General features: G+C 36.9%; 1 protein-coding gene and 1 pseudogene across 1 annotated transcript; both read right to left on the bottom strand.

Moving 5' to 3' along the window:
- Window positions 1–2,718: 2,718 nt before the first annotated feature.
- Window positions 2,719–4,445, bottom strand: LOC132181805 (F-box/kelch-repeat protein At3g06240-like). Its single transcript, XM_059595035.2, has 2 exons — window positions 3,251–4,445; window positions 2,719–2,898 (listed from the first exon to the last, which is right to left on the bottom strand). Exons 1-2 carry the CDS (start codon window positions 4,443–4,445, stop codon window positions 2,888–2,890), a joined length of 1,206 nt encoding a protein of 401 aa, XP_059451018.2. The 3' UTR covers window positions 2,719–2,887.
- A 7,761-nt stretch (window positions 4,446–12,206) lies between these two features.
- LOC132181803 (F-box/kelch-repeat protein At3g06240-like) lies at window positions 12,207–22,736 on the bottom strand (annotated as a pseudogene).

Below are 22,736 nucleotides of genomic sequence, written 5' to 3' on the forward strand. Positions count from 1 at the left end.
GCGTTACCATTTTGGTGACATGTCAAATTTGCCACGTCACCTTCGATGATGTGGCAATTTTTGACACGTCACCAAAGTTGAAATGTGTCAAGTTTGACTCGTCAAAAATTTTTTTTGACGTGGCAACATTTGACAGGTCAACAAATTTTGGTAACCTGTCAAAATCGCATCGTCATAAATTTTTTAGGAACGTGCCAATTGTTGACACGTCACCAAAGAGTGACGTGTCAACAATTGACATGTTACTAAAGCTCCGTTAGTGACACCCAATTTTTTCACCTGCCACACACGTTCCTAATGACACGCCTCGCCACTGATGGCCTGTCAAAAACAAATTAGTTTTTTGTAGTGAAAATATAACAACCCCTACCCTCGTACTCATAGGCTGGCAAGCATTACAGCTAGCTCGTTTTTATTTTGTTTTTAACAATCCCTCAACTTCTTTTATTGCTAAAAAATAAGCAAACAAACGTGAGGGATTATGGACTCATAGAAATATAAAAAATTGAACTCATAGAAGTGTTAAAAGGAATAAATCTAGAAAATTTGAAATTACTGTGTAATAAATCTCAGAAGTCTCACTATATCAAATATCAAATATCCAAATTCTTTCGAAAAGAGGACAAAATAACAAATATCCAAATTGTACTTCTATCCCAATATTTTATTCTACATTTTTTTAGTCAACCGGCTTAACTTAAATCCTTAATAAACAGGATCTGGTTTACATGCAGATAAACAATGTGTTGACCTCCCCATCATATTTTACGGCTCTTCTTTAAATAAAACGGCGTAAATTAAATCTACGACGTGTGTGTTAACATTGACTGCATTATCACTAATAATATGAGATTGGATTCGTTATGGCCAGAGAATTTCTCTCATCTCCATTTTGGGCAGCACATGTCATCACTGCGATTCACACCCTTGTCCCATGCATAATATGGATTATTAAATTAATGAAATCAAGGTTAATTATGGTGATTGTCAATTTGTCTTTTAAAAAAGAATAATGATACTTATTTAATTAGTAGACTCTATACAATTATCATACAAATTGATGATGTCGTTATGAATGTATACCTTGTCCGAATAGCTTATCCATTTTAATATATATATTGGTTTATAAAACGAATTTCAACTGAAATGCGTGCGGCGTTGTTGGTGGTGGTTGTGCTGCTTATAACAATCAGGTTCCAGACTGTACTCAAGCCCCCTGAAGGAATTTTGCCAGACAACACCTATCGTAGAACCACTAGAATAGCTCCGACCAACGTTAGTATAGAAGTCAAACGACAGCCCCATATAACGAGACGACATTATTCATGCTGGAAAACTCATTGAAGCTTCTCACGTTTTTTACTGCTTCATTCTTTTTTGCTGCAATCTCTGCAGTATTATACCTCCTTCCTTTTGGCCATTTTGTGTTAGCCAGACCCATTTGTATCCTCTCAGTGTTTTATCCTTTCATTTTACATCACGTTTCCGAGGTCTTCACCAATTTCATGGTGGGAGGATTACTTTTTTTGTAGTTTCCTTGTGTTCTTTTTTATTGTTGTCGTTTTTTATTTCCTTAATGCTGGAGAAGGTAAGAATACTTGTCAAGGCTTTTGTTCGAAGATCGGAACTGCTTGTCCCAGCTCGTACATAGATTGGCGGCGGGCAGTATGCTTATCCCCCGGCGGCCCGGGCCCTAAATGCCGTCTAAACAGTTAGTTCGTTGGTGAGAGAAGAATTGGGGTTACATCTTGTTCTATTGAATTGTAGGAAATTGTATTACATTGTTTGGTAGTGTTATAAAAATTAAGGCATGATAAAGAAATCAAATAAGGTAGAAAATGCATTACAGAGCTACAAGAAAACTATGGATAATAAGAACAGAAAATATCATTTTGGAATGTGACTCCCATAATGTCATAGATGCCATCCAGAATAACTCTAATCAAACATAATGGAGCATCATTACCATTATCTCAAATATGCATTGGATGCTTCCCTATTTCAATACGAGGCATGTTCAGAAAATTCTAAGAATATGATCTCTTCAGTTCCTACGAGAAACTCAAATCGAGAGTACATCCACAGTTTTCAAAGTTCACCGGTTATGAGTGTCACAACTGTTGCTAATTGAAAAAGATGCTTTCATTCTCCAATCACTCAATAACAGATGAAAATCAACTAGAGGACAAGATATTTTAACACTTAACTATGTTTTATTTTTTTTATATCGGAACCTCTATAAGGCAAAACCCTTCGAATCCATCCTTGCAGAGTAAACCTCGATTTCGTGCACTGTACCCTCGAAAGTTTATCTGCACGGAACTGAATATATTTCTAACTTTTTCACTAAGAAGTGTAACCCTAAAGAATTGTTTGCACCAAGAAGTGTTGAACCTTAAACCTTGAAGGGAGCAAACCTCCAAAACCAAGGCCTTCACCACTTGAATGTTAACAATTACCTATGTTAAAATGGGAGAATTAGACTTTGGATCTTTTCAAAGTTCACCAACAACAGGATCGCTGCTTTTCTAATGGAAAAATATGTTCTGATATCTAGTATTTTTTTCACAGTTGCATGATACAATCATCTCAAAAAGGAGGAATAAACTGATGTACCATCAGAGCAAACAACTTAGAGCATGAGATTCCTTCTTTTTTAACCCTTCACATTGAAAGTGCAAAAAAAGCCAACACTGAAAACCTTTGAGAATTCTTCTTTTCTAGTACCCTTTTCACTCTTTCAAATCTTGCAAGAAAGTAAAGCAACAAAGAAAACTAAAACAACAAAAGCAATCCAAGAAAACAAAACAGAGATTTCTTCCTTGTACTTCATCGACCGACTCCATCCAAGGTGGTGTAAAACCATTTCACCAAATCTTCTTTTCCCTCAATTCACTTCTGCAAAATAGACAAAAACTAATGAGAATTCCTTCACAAACATTAAAAAATAGGGAGTACACACTTTCACTTTTCTTTTGTAGCCAAAGGAGACGACGACTCTTCACACAAAATATACACATTAAAACTTTTGATTCAGGTTTATAATTCATATCTACAGAAAAATGTGAAATTCCTAAAAATACTCTTGTAAGTTTGTAACCCTAGAATTAAAATGATTGAATTGAGCTGCAGAATTTGTAAGTAGGAGTACAGTAAAGAACGTATCAACCAAACAGTGAATAGAAGGCACATCATAACAATTGAATCAATAGATTATTTACTCTTGCTTATGCCAAAGTTTATAGTATACCTTCTGGACAGGATATACACCTGCTTTCTTCAGACGAATTCTCCAGTCGCCTTGGAATTCGGTCGGCTACATTCAGTAGAACAAGGCTCTCCACGTAAGTATCCAAATAAATATGTTCTAGGTGATGAATGGGAAAATCCTTCACATATCCTCCGCTACTTGGTCCAAAAGAAAACAACCAGGCAGCCTTGTGCGCTAGCACTTCACCACTCTTTGTAAAGCCTATCAACCTGTGAAATCCCCCAATGCGAACATCAAACAGCTTAGTCCAAGATTCCTCCACTCCGTACTCTTTCATCACCCACACGGAATGAGACGCCTTGTTGCCAAATTCGTTACAAGGGACAAGTGCAAGCAACCCATCACGTAGCGCCAGAGTAACGTTCAAGTCTTCCAGGTCTTGTAAACTTTTAGGCATACCCACTTCACCAAAGGCCTCTTCCTTCATATTAAATGACACAATCACATTGCGAAAGACGCCACGACGCCGTGGAGTGTGTGCGGGCCAGTGGACTGCCCCACTCAGGAAAACTGTGAAAATCGATGAGCACCACGTGTTCGTGATGTAGGGAGGACCAGGGGCCGAAAGAGAGCGCCATATGCCGGTTCGAAGCGTATAAATCTCAACCAGAGGTGGAACAGTTTTGAAACCAATATAATCAGTATCTGGATACACAAGCCTCACTAATTTGTAATCATCAGTCGTGGGCTCATACCCAAAGCCAAATGATTTGTTTAACGAACGGTCAAATCCAAGATTAGGCTTGGGAAGGTAGATGGCTTTTTGAATGGATGGGTTCCAGAGAACACATAAGCCAACTTCGTTATCGAAATTCAGAGTGGCAAGACAAAGTAGGCCGTTAGATGAGCCAACTAAGTGCAAGGAATATTCATTGTTAGATGGATCACGCAATTCTATGCGATCTGATGGGTTTGCAAAGAAATCACCCTTCTGTTCTATTTCTGGATCGGATGGATAAAGCAGGACGGTGTGCAAAGTCCAGCAATGGCAGACGAAGAGGTAGGGCTGGTGTGGGGAGTTGGAAAGAGAGCGATTGAGATGGGTGGAGATAAAGTTGGGGGTGGAGATTAGAGAGCACCATGCCTTTGAAACACATCTGAATCTCATGAGCGACTTCACAGGCAATCGTGAGAGGATGTCGGTGATAACCTCCTTCGGGAGACAGTCTGACATTGTCTGTTTCTTTTTTCCTACAAAAGACGATGAGCGAAAAAGGAGGAGACCGCTTGCTTGTTTAGAGAGAAATGCAGCAGGTGGGGTCGTTGTTTGTTTCATGCGACCAACTGGAGGACTCCCGGCCATTGTTGTGTCACTGTGCAGAGTGCAGAGACGATATATCCAGCAAAGTTTGGGTAAAACAAAAGCATGCACGTCGCGTGCAAAATTTTTTTTTTTTTTTTTTTTTATTTAAGTTTTTGCACGGGCGTGCGTATGCTGTTTATCTTTACCCGTGCTGAGCAAGTTTTTGTTTGAACGTTGACCGTCAATCAAAGCAACGCGCAAGGAGAAAAGTTTCTGATTCAAAGAGGCAGACGTGACGTGACGGGCGTTTAAGAGGCTAGGGATAATGCCATGATATCCCTACTGCCTACTGATATGCAAAACTAGTTGTTTTTCCAGCAGGCCCTTTTATTTTCTTTTATTTGAATTTTGATTTTTTTTTTTTGCTGAGAATTTGATTTTACAATCAACGGCAGTGCGTTTGCCTGCAATATTTAATTGTAAAATTCTGTTTAATCACTAAACTTGATCTTAAAAAATTACTTTTTGCATAAGTTGATAGAATGTTTAGCAAAGAGAAGGCCTTAATTTGCCTACCGACCAAAGAAACTTGAAGGCTTTAATGGCTTCCCTGTTTTTGCAGCAAGAAGAAAGAAGACAAGCCCTGCAGAAAATGCCCATGACGTGAAAGAGGATATATTTCATTATAGTTCTATATTTCAGAGTATCATTTCTTATTTGATCCCTTTGCATTCCATATTTGAAGTTGCCATCGGATTTATTCATTAAAAAAAATCGATTCAATTCATTTATTATGTACCCATAGGTGTTATATTAGATTTGAATAAAATTTCGGATCAATCTATATTGATTGACTGCCTAGCCATATCGAGAGCCAATCTTTTTCATTCATTCTCGGACCAAACCCAGGTAGTAGGGTTCCTTGTCTTCCTTCGGACTAAAGCCCGCTTTCAATTATCTAGTTTATAGATAGGGGGCACCCGAGTAAGAAAAACCCATTTTTGAACCAGGGAGGAGGTCGAGTTCTCTCTTATCTTATATACATAGTCACAACATTCACTGAAGATGTTGCTTTCAAGGTCGAGGATAGAACGCCGAAAGTGGAGCGGTTCCACACGTTCCACTATTTGCTGCTGCGGCACACCTTGTTCAAGCTTCGCAAATCATGAGATCCTGAAAATGCAAGGACACCTTTGTCTCATCCATGCCTTCTATTTTTTATTTTATTTCTTGTTTTAATATTTGACACTTTCATCGTCAAATTTATTTTCGTAATTACTTAGAGCTAGGGTGAAATTTAGTATTTTTATTATATGTTTTTCATAGATTAATAATAAAATGTTTAGAATAATTTTTAATTCAAAAAATATTTCACTTTCATTAGTTTTTTTTTTTATTGTTATAATTTTTTGAGTATATCAAGTACTTACTTTTTTTTGATTTGTTATGATTCAAAAATTTATTTAATACTTAATTTTTCTTGTAACATATTATTGGAATCAAGGTTTTGATCAAACTCATGCTCAATTAACTTTATTTTTTTAGTTAGTGTTAATTGTTCTATCTTCCGTTTAGGAGTGATATGGGCTCTTGTAATGTTTTTGCATCAACTTTTTTCTCTCTTAACTCAATTTTAATTATTTTGGTTTAGGTATGGAATTTAAGTGTCATTCGCTGCTCTACCTTTTTTTTTTTTTTTTTTTTTTTTTTCAAGTCATTTATTTATTTATTTATCTACACAATAATAAAGATTGTATCTTAGTGTTTATCATTCTCTGAAGATCGACCTCGGTTTCACCAAAAATTTTATTAATTGCGATAAGTTGCACTTGGGTTTGCCACTTTTTGAACGCAACATTAGGGTACGTTGACGTTAGTATACGAATTTGACCATATGACCCATGTTATTTTTAAGGAAAATGATGGTCTCACTAATTTGCGCAACTTAAGTCCAACTAAAACTAGTGTTTACCAGCAAGTGGAACCCATATCCTTGACATTTTGCAATGTTTAATTTTATGTGCGTTTGCTTATATGTTTTTTGAATACTTGTTGATTACTCAATCTTTAAGTGATAAAGCTCCCTTGATATTTTGCAAGGGAGTTAAAAATATTTAACAACTTTCTTTTTTCATTGAATGCAATGTGGTGTGGGTAGATGGCGGCTAGGTCGAAGACTGCGGTCTCTTTAGAGTAATTTTGCCTTTTGGTCATTTGACTCATTTTAGTCAGTTGTAATTCTTCAATTTGATTTGTAATTCTTCTGTTTGTAAATTAATTTTGTTCTTCAAGTAGAAGTTGCTTGTAATTTGTTTAGAGTATTCCCAGCAGCTACCTGATCATTTTTCCTAAGTTTAAGGATCCAAACTACTTTTTGCTTCCCTATTCAAATACACTACACAATAGCTTCCCTTTATAGTTTCCTATAGCATTAAAATATTATTTGTTTTACTTTTGTTTTGTTTTTATATTCTTTTATTTTGCATAGGAAAGTGCGAGAGGAGAGAATGTCATTTTCTGATTATAATAAACCATGTGACAGTTGAACCCAATACATTGGGTTTAACTGTAGCAATCCTAATGTATAAGGAAGATATAGGAAAACTGTTGTAAGTGAGTTTTTGTGATTTTTTTGAGATTTTCCATATGTGTAGGAAAGGGAAGCAGCTTTAGGGTAGCTGCTAATAATGTTCTAAGGCCCTGATATACTTGCCCTGTAAGCATGTAATTTTAGGTGTTTCTAATTTCTGCAATTGTAAGTTACTTTGTTTTAGGTTTTCCCATGAATCATGGCCCCAAGATAATTGTCCTTTATGTAATTTTATATTACCTGATTTAGTGAATTTTATCATTGTTGAGTCTTACTTGATTTAGTGAAGTCCTTACCAATTGTATGATTTTTTTGTTTTTTTATCAATACCTGATTTCTTAACGAGCCTTAATTGGGCCGAGCTACCCGTTTAAGGCTCGCATGGTTTGTCAGCCCTTGAAATCACTAAATAATTTTTTTTTTTCCTAACTCAAGCTCAAGCTGAGTCGAGCCAATCGAGGGCTCGACTCGGCTCGAAATTGCCCTTTGGCGATCCAGAGCGTGTCAACCTTCTCCAAGAGCCAAGTTCGACCAAGGGTTTTCCAGCTCGGCTCAAGCTCGAGCTCGGCTCGTTTATTTGCCTTCTAAAACGAGTTGATCTTGGATTTCTAATACCCAGCTTGGCTGAATTCGTTTACAGCCCTATGGCCGAGCAATCCCTTCCATACTAAAAAAAATATTTAACCCCATTTTTTTAAGAATCTATTTGTGACATTCAAGCATGTACGATGTAAAGTAGTGTGGATGATATGTAGTCAGCCATTCTAGCCATTATAACTTTCTTTAACAAACTTTTGGGAAGTTTACATTTTTTGAGTAGTATTTTGCATAAAAACGTGTTAGTTAACATTTCATGAAAAATAGTGATAATTCTGACGAAAAAAAAATTGACTTTTAAGTTAAAATCTTATATCATAATTAAAAATGGTTGATGTTAATATTTTTTTAATCTCATTTTATAAATTAACCATTAGATTTGTAAATTTATGTAGATCACACGTAAGTCAATGATAAATTCTACAATTATAATGGTTGATCTATTGAATTTGTAAAAAAATATGAGGGAAATATTTGCAAAGGCTCAAAGTCCAATCAATACCAACTTGTTTACTTTTATAACCTGATTTTTCTTCCATATACTCCAATTACTTTTTCTGCCTTTCCTTTTCCAATAATAATTTGGGATGGTTCATAACAATTTGAAGCAAATGGGCATGAACAGAAAGACGAACACAACTATCTATGCAGCAAAGATTAACGAGAACCCATGACTGAAACCATAACAGGATTGATTCAGAACACTTTTGAGCAGATGGGCATCAACCAAAATGGGAAAAGAACCAACCAGAAGAGCAAACTCAAAGTTACATTATTCAAAGAATTCTAAAAAAAGAAAGAAAGGTTATTTATTTCCAAAACAAATATTAAAATAGAAATATGAAATAACTTGATATTGAAATAGGAAATTGTAATATGATTCATAATCCGATATTAAGCATCAAGTACCTGCTTTTCTTTGTGAGCTAACTATCACGGTGTTAGCTACATTCAGTAGAACAAGGCTCTCTACATAAGTATCCAAATAAATATTCTCTTCGAATAAATGGGAAGATCCACATCTCCTTGGCTACTTGGTCCGAGAGAAAACAAATGATATGACGCATGAAAAGCAATAAATAAAAGAAGCTAATTGTGAGAATAATGAGAAGCTAAGTGGTTGCATGAAAATTGAGAAAATTTGTGAGCTTAAGCTTTAGGACCTTAAGCTCTAGCACGAGTGAATTTTGGTAAAGTTGAGAATTGGGACATGAAAATGGCCCAAAATTGATTATGGGAATCGAGTGATCAGTCAGCCATTGCTAGTAATTATCACTACTAAATCAGGTTTTAGGGTTTTAAAGTGTAATTAAGGTTTGTGTTTTAGGAGAGTGGGTAATATTAGAGGATGGATTTGCAGAACAATGAGTTTTGACCTTTTGGAAAGAGAATTTGGATTTTAACATACAGGTAAGTAATCACCCATAAGAACGCCAAACGGATTTACCTATAAATTGTGTGTATACGTATTTGACGTGCTTGTCGCGAGCTTTAATATTTTAAAAAGGCTAATTTAAGTATGCGTTGTTATTTATTGTATTACCCATGAAATAAATTATGTTTTCATAACTGAAAATTATACTATTACGTGGAATACTACCATAGAAAAAAGAAGAAGAGTTTGAGTAATAATAGCTTAAATATGTAAAACAACATCCAAGTCATTTTTTATTTTTCTGCATAATAATAGAAATTTTATTTTAGTGTATCATTCCCTGAAGATTGACATCTATTTCACCAAGAATTTTATTTCTTTCTAAAAGGTTGTACTTGGGTTTGTAATCATTTTGACGCAACATTTGGGTACGTGCACATTAGTATATGGATTTGACCCAATGACTCATGTATTTTTAATGTTTTCTACTCTAAATATGATGGCAAAACTGATCGGCACAGCCATCGATGAATGGCGGTCATGCCTTGTGGCATTGCTAGCTGTGTAGATCACCCAGAGTTAGATCCCGTCGGACAAATAGTGGTGGTTGGTTATTGTACCTTATCGGGGCACCGGTGTTGTACCTGAAGGCCAACGGAATGTGCGAACCTCATCGTAAGAGGGTTATGGGTACAAATAGGTATAATCATAAATATTATATTATACACTTCATCAGTATGATTTTCTATCTTACAACTACAAATTGTTTTCTCCTAATTATGTGCTGATCAACTGCCTTCTAATGTATTGTTTTCCACACCAGCATAATTACTGTTATTCTTATCATTAAGTATAATTTGCCCCAAAACCTCATGTTAAATATTAATGATATTTGATAACTACCCTCGAATTTTTTTTTTTAAACGTTCATCTTCCTACATTATTTCCAACTAAAGTACTAAACTGGATTTATTGCATGAGTTAAGTTTCGTTGGTGATTTACTTACTAAATCGTTGACTTATATATTAATTTTCTTTCTACTTGTAAAACATTTGTTCTATAGACTAGCATGTTAGTTCCTTGAGAGTGCAAATTAAAATCATTTGTTAGGATTTGAGTCGTTGGGTGAAATCTTATAGAGGCAAATTTATGTGTATTTCTTGTGTACTGTTGTATTCAAGAGAGACTAGTGTATTTCAATTGTTAATGTATTTTGAAGGCTCCAGTTTTATATTGTGGTGAAAGAAAAAGATACCAAGGTAAAAAAAACTTTTCACTTCATATTATCAATCGATTTGGGTGGTTTAATCTTGTTTTTTGTTTCGGTTTGTGTAAAATTTAGTTTTTTTAATTATTTTTTTTAGGGAAAACTTTACTTTGGCCCTCTAACATTCCAGCCGATTTTACAAACTCTCACTAAACTTTTAAATCTCTCACTTTGGACCCCTGACCTTTCAATTTCTATTATTTTGGACCCTTCTGTTAGTTTTCAACGTTAAACTCAAACGGTTTGACTTTTTATGCCCATTATACCCCCACATTAAAACTACACCGTTTTGAGCACCAAAACTATAACACCCACCTAGCCCAAAACGACGTTGTTTTGGACATTAAAATTATTATTATTATTATTTTTTTTTAAAATTAAAAAAAAAAAAGAAAAAAAGAAAAGGCAAAATATTAAAAAAAAAAAAAAATCGGGGTGACTCTAGCCACATTCTTGGCCAAAATGGGGTGACCGGACCACCACAATTTTGGTCAAGGGGGGTGGCTGGATGGCCGGTCTGGGGGTGGTCGAACCACCCCTAGGCCCTTGGGGGTGGTCTGGTCACCCCCAAAAGGCCAAAAAAAAGAAGAAGGGGGGATCAGGTGGTTTTGGGCTTTTAGGGGTGGCCGGACCACCCCCAAGGGCTTGGGGGTGGTTTGGCCACCCCCTACGGCCGGCATGGGGGTGGGCGAACCACCCTCCTCCCTTGGGGGTGGTTGGCCACCCCCATACCGGATGTAGGGGGTGGCCGAAACCACCCCCCAGACCTTTGGGGGTGGTCCGGCCATCAAAAGCCTAAAACCACCAAATCCCTTTTTGTTTTTGGCCTTTTGGGGTGGCTGGACCACCCCCTTGGCCAAAAATGGGGTGGTTGGAGCCACCCCGATTTTTTTATTTTTATTTTATTGTGCCTTTTTTTTTAAAAGAGAAAAAACAATTTTAATGCTCAAAACGACATCGTTTTGAGCTGGGTTATTTTCTTTTTTTTTTTAAAAAAATATAATTTTAATGCCCAAAACGATGTTGTTTTGGGTTGGGGGTGGGTGTTGTAGTTTTGGGCATTTTCGGAATTTCAAGTGGACTAGGTGGGGGTATAATGGGCATAAAAAGTCAAACCGTTTGAGTTTAACTTTGAAAATTAACAGAGGGATCCAAAGTGAGAGCGAATTAAAGTTCAGGGGTCCAAAGTGAGAGATTTGAAAGTTTAAGGAAGTTTGTAAAATCGGCTGAAAATTCAGGGGACCAAAATGAAGTTTGTAAAATCATATGTGATACAGAGTCGCATCATAGGATATTCTGATTTGGCAATAATATGTGGCACAAATGACACGTGTCATAATTTTAAGTGAGGTGTCGTGGATTTCAGTTAAAAAAATGGATGGAACCTTGACAAAAGTACCAAATGGGCTTTTTAGTTAATAACAGGTACCACTTGTAACACTTTTTGAAACCGAGGAGTCAGTTTGATTTTGGCCTTAAGTACTAAATTTGCATTTAACCATTTTTTTAATTTATATTTATTAATACAGGTGGCACTTCAAGTAAATTAGTAGTTCATGCATTTGAAGACGCTACAAAGAACATTCCGATTTAACATTTAGTAAATTCATTTTGGGAGCCTTACATGTCAACTCCCCATGGGTGGCAGATCACACTCCCTTTGGGTGATTGGTGATGACAAAGGGGCGGCGCTAGAGATGGAGGTGGACGGTAACCGATGACGGGGGAGGGATAACAGTGTTTATAGCTTGATGTATAGAGATATTACAAGCAAAAATTCAAGAATAAAGGCTTTATGGCTCTCCAACAAATGACTTACTTTAATATGGCTCTCCAACAAATGACTTAATTTGCTTGTAAACCTAGCATTTTTCAAGGAACAATATATCTACACCAAGAGAGGGACCAGCTAGAAGAACCGAGACGAATATTTTAGAAACTACAAAGATTGTTAAGGGATGAATCAGAAAACTTTCATCATTAGCTAGATGACCAAGGAACAGTTTATCTACACCAAGAGAGGGACCAGCTAGAAGACCCGAACTTCCAACTAAATTTCCAGCCATGGAGACGAATATTTCAGAAACTACAAAGATTGTCAAGGGATGAATCAGAAAACTTTCATCATTAGCTATATATGCTGGTAAAACAGCTACTGTCATACTAGCTAATATTGGAAGATGATGAGAAAGAACAGTAACTCATCAAAGCATTACCATTTACCAGCTATCAGTTCAATAATTTTCACCCCCATATATGTACATGCATGCTTATAAACCCTACCAAGAAAAGTCTAAGACAACACTAACAAAAAAAGTCGAAGACTTAGCAACTTGTAAATCTCCTCATCACTTAGCTTCTTCCCTCTCAATTGCACTCCAGATCGTATGTTGTCTGCAACTGTGCCTGAAAAGATAGATATCCCATCAGATTTCTCTATTTCCTAAAAAGAAAAAGAAGAACAAAAGACTACGATCTCTGCAGTTACTACCTGAGAACCTGATAAACTCAAATTGCGTTACTTTAAAGATACATCCACAATTTTCAAAGTTCACTAACAACAAGATCACTCAATAAAAGATGTTCCTACATTTGCATGCTCCAATCTCACTCAATAAAAGATGAAAAGCAACTAACACTTACTATGTTGAAATGGGAGAATTAGACTTTGGATCCTTTCAAAGTTCACCGACAACAGGATCACGGATTTTGCAAATGGAAAAATATGTTCTGATTTCTGGTATTTTTTCACAGTTGCATGTTACAATCATCTCTTAAAGGAGGAATAAACTGAACTACCATCAGAGCAAACAACTTAGAGCATTAGATACTCTTTTTTTTACCCTTCACATTGAAAGTGCAAAGAAAGCCAACACTGAAAACCTTTGAGAATTCTTCCTTCTAGTACCGTTTTTACTCTTTCATATATTCCAAGAAAGTAAAGCAACAAAGAAAACATAAACAACAGAAGCAATCCAAGCAAACAAAACAGATATTTCTTCCTTGGTACTTCATATCGAGTTTGGGGTCTCGACTATGTGATCGACCAACTCCATCGATCCAAGCTGGTGTAAAACCATTTCACGAAATCTTTTTCCCTCGATTCATTTCTGTAAAGTAGACAAAAACTAATGCAAGCAAATGAAAATAATAGACAGGAAACAAACACGTTAAAACTTTTGATTCAGATTTATAATTTATATCTACAGAAAAATGGGAAACTCCTAAAAATACTCTAGCATCCCTAATATGATTGAATTGAGCAGCAGAATTTGTGACAATGTGTACAGTAAAGAACTTATCAACCAAGCAGTGAATTCAAGGCACATCATAACATTTTGAATCAATAGAGATGCTTGACACTAACGCAAACATCACCACTCTCAAGTATTATATGAGGCTTTATTAACTCCAATGAAAGGGCTCATTCATCAACCAACAAAAAAAAAATGAAAGCATCATATCAAGCTTTGATCCTAGACATATCAATATCATACACACCAAGGTCCACTTTTAATGAAGATAAATTAAATTATCATATGTTTTACCATCATAATCCAATATCTAAGAAAACCTAACCATCCCATAATGTTCGACTACACGCCCTCAACGCCCCTAGCAAACCAAAGTTTATAAGTGCTCTAACTTCCCGAAAGAAACATTGGAATTTTCTGCAAATTGCAAATGCATTTTTTTTTTCCTTTTTTTGGTGAATAAGCACAACTTTTATGACCAAACAAAAACATTACAATCAACTCTCTTGTAAAAACTGGACCACAGTTGCTACAACAGCAACTCCACAAACACCAAACTACATTTCTGCAGAAACTACAACAATAGCCGATAAACACCAGCTACAAGAACTAACTAAAAGAGCAACCAGCTACCAGAACTAACTAAAAGAGCAACCAGCTCCTAAAACAGGAAAAACCAAAAAACTACATCAAACTGCCATTCCTAAGCGCCTAAAACAGAGCAACATAAAACACCAAAAAATACAAACTGTCATTCCTAAGCTATACAAGAAGAGTAGTAGGCGCATTCCTATTGCAACAAAGATCACACTTTCCCTAGTCAAGCCAAATTTTCTTCTGTCCATGATCTAACTGCCCAAACAAATTGCTTAACAATACGTTCCTATGTCTTAATAGGATTACCATGCTGAACATCAGTATAGCCTCTTGCAAAAAGACAAGGAACTTGTAGCACAAAGGCAGCAGAATAACAATGGCGTCAAATCTTCACTTATAAAATGGTTGACCTGTGAAGCCATAGTTTCACATTCCTAACTTTTTTTTAGATAATTAATAAACCAATCTCAATAAAAGGACACATTCCTCACTAACATCCATTTGCAGCCATTGCTGATGGAAAAATACAATTTTCAAGTTTGCCCATTACAATTACCTAATAAAGGAGAAACAGGCAACTGGAGTTAATAGATACTTTAATGGTGACACTCTAATGCTCTCTTTCTGATTTAGAAAATGCAGAGTAGAAACAAACCGAAAGACTCCATTTTCTAATACACCATAGAAAGTCTTTAAATATAGACCAAGACTTGATATCGACTTTTCATTTTTTTTTCTCAAGATATTTGATGGCAACAGTGAGGAATCATTAGGGAATTAAAAAATTGCATATTGGTTAAAACAAGAATCAAATTCCAAGTAATTAAAAGTAATCAGAATTAGAAACACAATGGAAAGAAACAAACAACAACACATATATTGAATACATTGGATTTAACAGGTTTTTGACACAAATCCAAGGAGAACACACAAACCATAAACCAGTCTCACCACTTCTCTTTTATCTCATAAAAACAACATTACTGAACTGCCTCAAACAACCATTAGCTGAGTTGCACTTTACCCAAAAACCAAAATCAACTTAAAACACAATCTATATTCCCTACCTCGGTATTCTCAGCTACCAAATACGAGATAAATAGTAAATAAGAACACCATATAAATTAACATGATCATAATTCAAAAAGCTGATATCATAGACAATAATATTACATACCAAAAATCCACAAAGATAAACCAAAACAGGGGAAATCACCTAAATCAAATCACAATCTACAAAAACAACAACAAACAATTTACCTATTCCTTAAAACGACTGTTCCAGAAAAAATTTCTGTTTATTGGAAAAACGAAACTGAGCAGGAAGGCACAGACCAATTCCTTAAAACGAAGTAGTTTCGGAATAGAGATATCGGAGCAACCACTAATTCAGAAATCGGAAATTTTAATATTATCCATATAAAAACAGCATTTGTTTGATGAAATAACTTCATATTGAAATAGGAAATTTTAATATTATTCATAAACCTATATTAACCACACAAATTCGGTAATCGTAACAAGTACAATGTGGAACTAGCATCAAGTAACTCACCTTTACCTGCCTTTCTTTGCGAGCTAACTACCACCAGACGAATTCTCCTGTCTCCCCGGAACTTGGTCAGCTACATTCAGTAGAACAAGGCTGTCCACATAAGTATTCAAATAAATATGCTTTAGGCCACAAATGGGAGGATTCTCCAAATATCCTCGGTTACTTGGTCCCAAAGAAAACAACCTTTCAGCCTTGATAACAAGAAGTTCACCACTCTTTGTAAAGCCTAACATCTTGTGAAATATCGCAATTTGAACATCAAACAGATTAGTCCAAGAGTACCACTCCCTGGCGCCGTGGAGTGTGTGCAGCCCAATGGAGTGCCCCACTCACAAAAACCGATGAGCACCGCATCTTGACGACGTAGGGACGAGCGGGGGCCGTAATAGAGCGCCATGTGCCGGTTCGATGCGTATAAATCTCAGCCAACGTATAAATATCAACCAAAGGTGTGTTAAGCTAGCTGATGATCCTACTGTTATCACAGCAGATGAAGTTCCAGCAACACATTGCGATCGATCGTAGCCTTCAGAGTATTGAGCGCAAGATCGATCGCAGTACCCGAGAGATTTATCATTCGAGAGCACTCGAGTGCAATTGAGCGCAGGTACTAGTGCGATCGATCGTAGTCTCAGTAGCGATCCAGCATCATAAGACTTCTATTCCTTCTCAACCTCTCTTCTATTTGTATTATATCTCTTCTCTTGTAATTATTTCTAATTAGATTTCTTTAGTATATTAAGTCTTCTATTGTAAATAGTTTTCTTAGATAGTTATCTTATCACTCTTATCTTGATAAGATTAAAGTTTGATTGTAATTGTAACTCTTTCATTATCTAAGCTAAATGAGAAGGCTGATGATATCATTCCGCCAAATTCTATTTCTCTAAGAAATCTTTCATGGTATCAGAGCCATTGTAGGCACACGCCTCAAATTTCTTTCTTTTCTTCTTCTTCCCTTTACTATACACCAACTTGTCTTTTAATGGCATCTTCTTCTGCATCAACCTTCTCTCCACCTACACTTTCCCAATTCAATGGAAAGCTTGAAGGTCCAAACTATCTAGGTTGGATCACACAATTTCTACCCATCCTGCGCACCCATGATCTGTTAGGCATAGTTGATGGATCTAAATCATGCCCTCCCAAACTGATCATAGATGACAAAGGTGTGGAAACTCTTAATCCAGAATTTACCATCTGGAACAAAAAAGATCAATGTATCCTCAGTTGGATCAATCTGACACTCTCTGAGAAAGTTTTGTCCACAGTTTATGGACTTAATACTTCCAAACAAGTCTGGTCCACTTTAGCAACCAAGTTTGCTAATGATTCTAGGTTTCGAATTGCCAATCTCAAAAGACAATTGATGAGTCTCCATCAAGGCTCCTTGACCTGTTCAAAATATATTCAATCAGCCAAGGTATGGTCTGATCAATTAGTTGCAGTAGGGAAACCTGTTCCTGATGAGGACCATGATTTCTTTTCTCCTGAATGGCCTCAATCCTTCCTTCAACACTTTTGTCACTACTGTCTCTCTTCTAACTAGAGAGAAACAACTCTCACTGGATGATTTTCAAGAGGAGCTTGTCAATCATGAAACACTATTGAATCAGCAGCTAGCATCATCAGCAGACACCTCAACCTTTGCCTTGTTTACTAAAAAACGAGGACAAAAATCCTTCAGAGGTCGTGGACAATACCCTGCCAAGTTTCCAGCTAGAAACTTCAGTCCCAGATCACCTTCTCCTGCTACTGGAAATTTCAGCCCTAGACCTTCTCCTGCTACTGCCAGGTTCTTCAACAACAACAATTACAATGCAGCATCAAGGTGCAATACTTCTCCTGCTCCAAGGTACAATACCTCTACTGGGCTACTACCACTACCAAACTCAGGCCAGACATCTCTCAATTCTGCTCCTTGAGTTCCATGCCAAATATGTGGGAAGGTAAACCACCAAGCCTTGGATTGCTACCATAGGATGGACTATTCCTTCCAAGGGAGACATCCACCTCATCAACTCGCTGCAATGGTGGCCCAATCCAACACTACCTATGAAGATCCTCAGTGGTATGTAGACAGTGCAGCCAATGTGCACATCACTCAAGACTTAGGGAACCTTAACATCCAGCAACCATTCCAAGACAATGAAACTGTTGCTGTGGGGAATGGAACAGCTCTTGCTATAGCCAATTCTGGTTCTACAACTCTTCAATCTTCTACCTCTACTTTTAAACTTAATAATGTCTTGCATTGTCCACAATCTGCTGCAAACCTTGTTTCCATTCAAAGATTTTGTCATGATAATGATTGTTTCTTTGTTCTAACCTCCTCTAATTTCTATATCATTGATTTTCAGACCAAAACAATCCTCCTGGAAGGCAAGAGTGAGAATGGCATGTATCCTCTATGGTTAGGCAAGAAGTCTCACAAGGGCAGCAAGTCTTTCATAGCTTTGTTAGGAATAAGAACCTCTTCTTTAGTATGGCACTTTAGGTTAGGCCATCCTGCTAATGATGTAGTCACTCGAATTGTTAGAGATAATAATCTCCTTGTTTTATTTTCAAATTCTGTTTCAGTTTCAAATATCAATAAAAGTATCCTTTGTGAGTCATGTCAATTGGGCCAAAAGTAAGAAACAACCTTTCTCTGCTTCTAACCGTGTATCTTTATCCCCTCTACAACTCATTCACACTGATATATGGACTTCTCCAGTAATGTCAATCACTGGTTATAAATACTACATTGTCTTTATAGATGATTACTCCAGGTTTACATGGATTTATCCCTTACACACCAAGTCTGAAACCTATGAAACATTTTTGAAATTCAAAATGCTTGTGGAAAACCAATTCTCCACAACAATTAAAGAACTCCAATCTGATGGAGGAGGTGAATATACCTCTCTTCAATTCCAATCTTTTCTCAAAACCAATGGCATTGTCCATAGAAAAAGCTGTCCATACACTTCTCCTCAAAATGGCCTTGCAGAAAGAAAACTAAGACATGTCCTTGAAACTGGATTAACATTGTTAGCTCACTCTCATCTCTCCAATAGGTATTGGGTAGATTCTTTCCTCATTGCTGTATACATCATAAACAGATTGCCTACACCTGTTCTCCAAAACATGTCTCCATACTCTAAACTTTACACCAAAGCCCCTGACTACCAAAAACTCAGAGTTTTTGGATGCTTGTGCTATCCTCTCTTGCGGCCTTACAATGCTCACAAATAGGTCTAAACCTTGTATCTTTTTAGGTTATAACTTTGCAGGTTACAAATGTCTTGATCCGGTAACCAATAAGGCCTATCCGGTAACCAATAAGGCCTATCCGGTAACCAATACTGCAGATCCAAATCCTACTTTGCCTACTGCTCCAATGCCATCCCATCCAATGACTACAAGATCTAAAACTCAACTGTTAAGTACAAACACTACTGCATCTACTGCAGCACCCTCCTCAAATATAGACAATCTTCCCCAACCTATCCCTGAACCTATTACTCAACCAAATACTACTGCATCATCCTCCTTAACTACAGATCATCTTTCCCAACCTACTACTGAACCCATTGCTCAACCCATAACTGAGACACCCTCTCCTCTCCCATCTCACCCCATGACCACTAGGTCCAAAACAGGAAGTCAAAAACCCAAAAACTTCTCAGATTTCAAAATGTTTCACTCTAGGTATCCCCTTCTAGGCTATCATACTTTTCTACCTGAAACTGAACCTTCATGCTATAGTAAAGCTGCTCCTGACCCAAGGTGGCAGGCTTCTATGTCTCTGGAATTTGAGGCCCTTCTCTCCAACAAAACATGGACTCTTTGTCCTAGGCCTTCGCACCAACATGTGATTCATAACAAGTGGGTGTACAAGATTAAGAGAAAATCAGATGGTGCAGTAGACAGATTTAAGGCCAGACTAGTTGCTAAGGGATTTGAACAAACCTCTGAGGTGGATTATACTGACACATTCAGTCCCGTTATTAAGCCATCCACTATTCGGGTTATTTTAGCACTAGCAGTATACTTCAACTGGATGATTAAGCAGTTAGACATCTCTAATGCTTTTCTTCATGGTTCCTTATCAGAGGAAGTTTACATGGAACAGCCAAAGGGTTTTGTTGACAAAAACCATCCTCACTCAGTGTGCAGACTGCAGAAAGCTATTTATGGTCTTAAACAAGCCCCACGAGCTTGGTTCAAAAGACTTTCTACTTATCTATTGGATATTGGTTTCACTGCATCTCTTGTGGATAACTCTTTGTTCATTTTTATATCTGGTAGTGTTCAAATATTTATGCTAATCTATGTAGATGACATTATCATTACAGGGACACACTCTGATATGATTACATCTATAGTACAACTCATGCAGCAGGAATTTCTTGTAAAGGACTTAGGACCACTAAGCTTCTTTCTTGGCATTCAGGTCACTCGGGGCCCTGTAGGTATTCATCTCTGCCAATCCAAATACATTTATGAGCTTCTCAACAGAACTCACATGACAGGAGCAAAGCCTGCAAAGTCTCCTTGTTCCTCTGGTTCCCAACTTTCTAGATTAGATGGTGAAGAATTACTTGATCCCTCTGAATACAGAAGTGTAGTAGGAGCTCTGCAATATTGTACATTGACAAGACCTGATGTAGCTTTCTCAGTGAACCAGCTGTGCCAGCATATGCACCACCCCATGGCCACTCACTGGTCCGCAGTCAAGAGAGTCTTACGGTTTCTTAAGAGCTCATCTGACCATGGCCTGTTTTACTCCAAGAATAATCTCCAACTGAATACTTTCTGTGACTCTGATTGGGCAGGATGCCCTGATGATAGAAGATCTACCTCTGGTTTTGCTGTGTTTCTTGGTGATTGCTTGGTATCTTGGAGTGCCAAGAAACAACCAGTGGTCTCTAGATCAAGCACTGAGGCTGAGTATCGATCTCTAGCTATTGCTACAACTGAACTTTATTGGTTAAGAATGCTCTTTCATGAACTTCACATCTCTCTACCAATTGCTCCAATTGTCTGGTTGACAATGTGAGTGCCCTATCTTTGGCAGCCAATCCAGTTTACCATGCTAGAACAAAGCACATTGAAGTTGACTATCACTTTATCAGGGAAAAAGTTCTCAACAGAGATATCAAAATCTACTTCATTTCTACAGCAGATCAAATTGCAGATGTCTTTACCAAAGGATTATCTTCAGCACGTTTTCTCTTTCTCAAATCCAAGTTCAAAGTGATTCCATCCCCTTTTTGCTTGAGGGGGCATGTTAAGCTAGCTGATGATCCTACTGTTATCACAGCAGATGAAGCTCTAGCAACACATTGCGATCGATCGCAACCTTCAGAGTATCGAGCGCAAGATTGATCGCAATACCCGAGAGATTTATCATCCGAGAGCACTCGAGTGCGATCGAGCGCAGGTACTAGTGCGATCGATCGCAGTCTCAATAGCGATCCAGCATCATAAGACTTCTATTCCTTCTCAACCTCTCTTCTATATGTAAATACAAACAGAACATCATCTGTTTGTATTATATCTCTTCTCTTGTAATTATTTCTAATTAGATTTCTTTAGTATATTAAGTCTTCTATTGTAAATAGTTTTCTTAGATAGTTATCTTATCACTCTTATCTTGATAAGATTAAAGTTTGATTGTAATTGTAACTCTTTCATTATTTAAGCTAAATGAGAAGGCTGATGATATCATTCCGCCAAATTCTATTCTCTAAGAAACCTTTCAAGGTGGAACAGGTTTGATTCTGTTTAAACAAGAATAATCAGTGTCTGGACACACAAGCCTCACAAATTTGTAATCATCCGTCGTGGGCTCATACCCAAAGCCAACATATTGGTTTAACGAACTTTCGAATCCAAGATTAGACCGGGTAAGGGATATGGCTTTTTGAATGGATGGTTCCAGAGAACACATAAACTTCAACTTTTATGGGCAAGACAAAGTAGGCCGTTAGATGAACCAACTAAGTCAAAGAAATACTTGTTTCTTTGGCTCGGGTGTATATCATGCAATTGTATGGAATCAGATGGGCATGCAAAGAAATCTCTTTTTTGTTCTATTTCTTGATCTGATGGATACAGCAGGAGGGTGTGTAGGAGGTTTTCGTAGTTTTCGTCGGAATGGCAGACAAAAAGGCAGGTCTAGTGTTGGAAGTTCGAAAGAGAGCGATTGAGGTGGGTGGAGATGAAGTTGGGGGTGGAGATTAAAGAGCACCATGCCTTTGAAACGCACCTGAATCTCATGAGCGACTTCACCGGCAGTCGTGAGAGGATGTCGGTGACAACCTCTTGTGGGAGACAGTCCTGTAAGATATTGAATATATATAAATGCTAATTAACAATATAATTAGCAGCGGAAATTTAATATATATATATATATATATATATATATATATATATACCTCCAGCCATTGCTTTGCTCAAGCAGCTTGAAGAACGACTCCACAGCAATCAAACTAAAACTAAAAACAATTTTATTGAGAGGTTCTTCTGACCTATGCCTACCAGTGAGTGCCAATTGATGGAATACACAGGCCTTATTTATAGGTAGGTCAGGGGACCCTCAATTAGAGCTGTTACCTTAATTATTCCTCCCATCAAGGAATAAAAAATCAATCAATACAGCTAATTGATTCCACAAACATTAAATCATTAATTAAATCAAATACTTATTCCACAAGAATTAAATCAGTGATTTAATTCAGAATATTTGATTGAAATCAAATACTTGTTCCACAAGAATTAAATCAGTCATTTAATTCATAATATTTGATTTACATAATAAGCTTCAAATTGGAATAGAATATTGAACACCGTAATTTTATAATTACAATAATATATATGACATAAGGGACATACTTAAATGAAATTTCTTACATTCTCCCACTTGGCCCTTATGACACATAAATTCCTTATGGTGTTCAGTTCTATGATTTGGCCAATACTTTATCTATTCCAACCAT

Source organism: Corylus avellana, chromosome 5 (assembly GCF_965113065.1).
Source record: "Corylus avellana chromosome 5, dhCorAvel1.hap1.2, whole genome shotgun sequence".
Taxonomy (NCBI): Eukaryota; Viridiplantae; Streptophyta; class Magnoliopsida; order Fagales; family Betulaceae; genus Corylus; species Corylus avellana.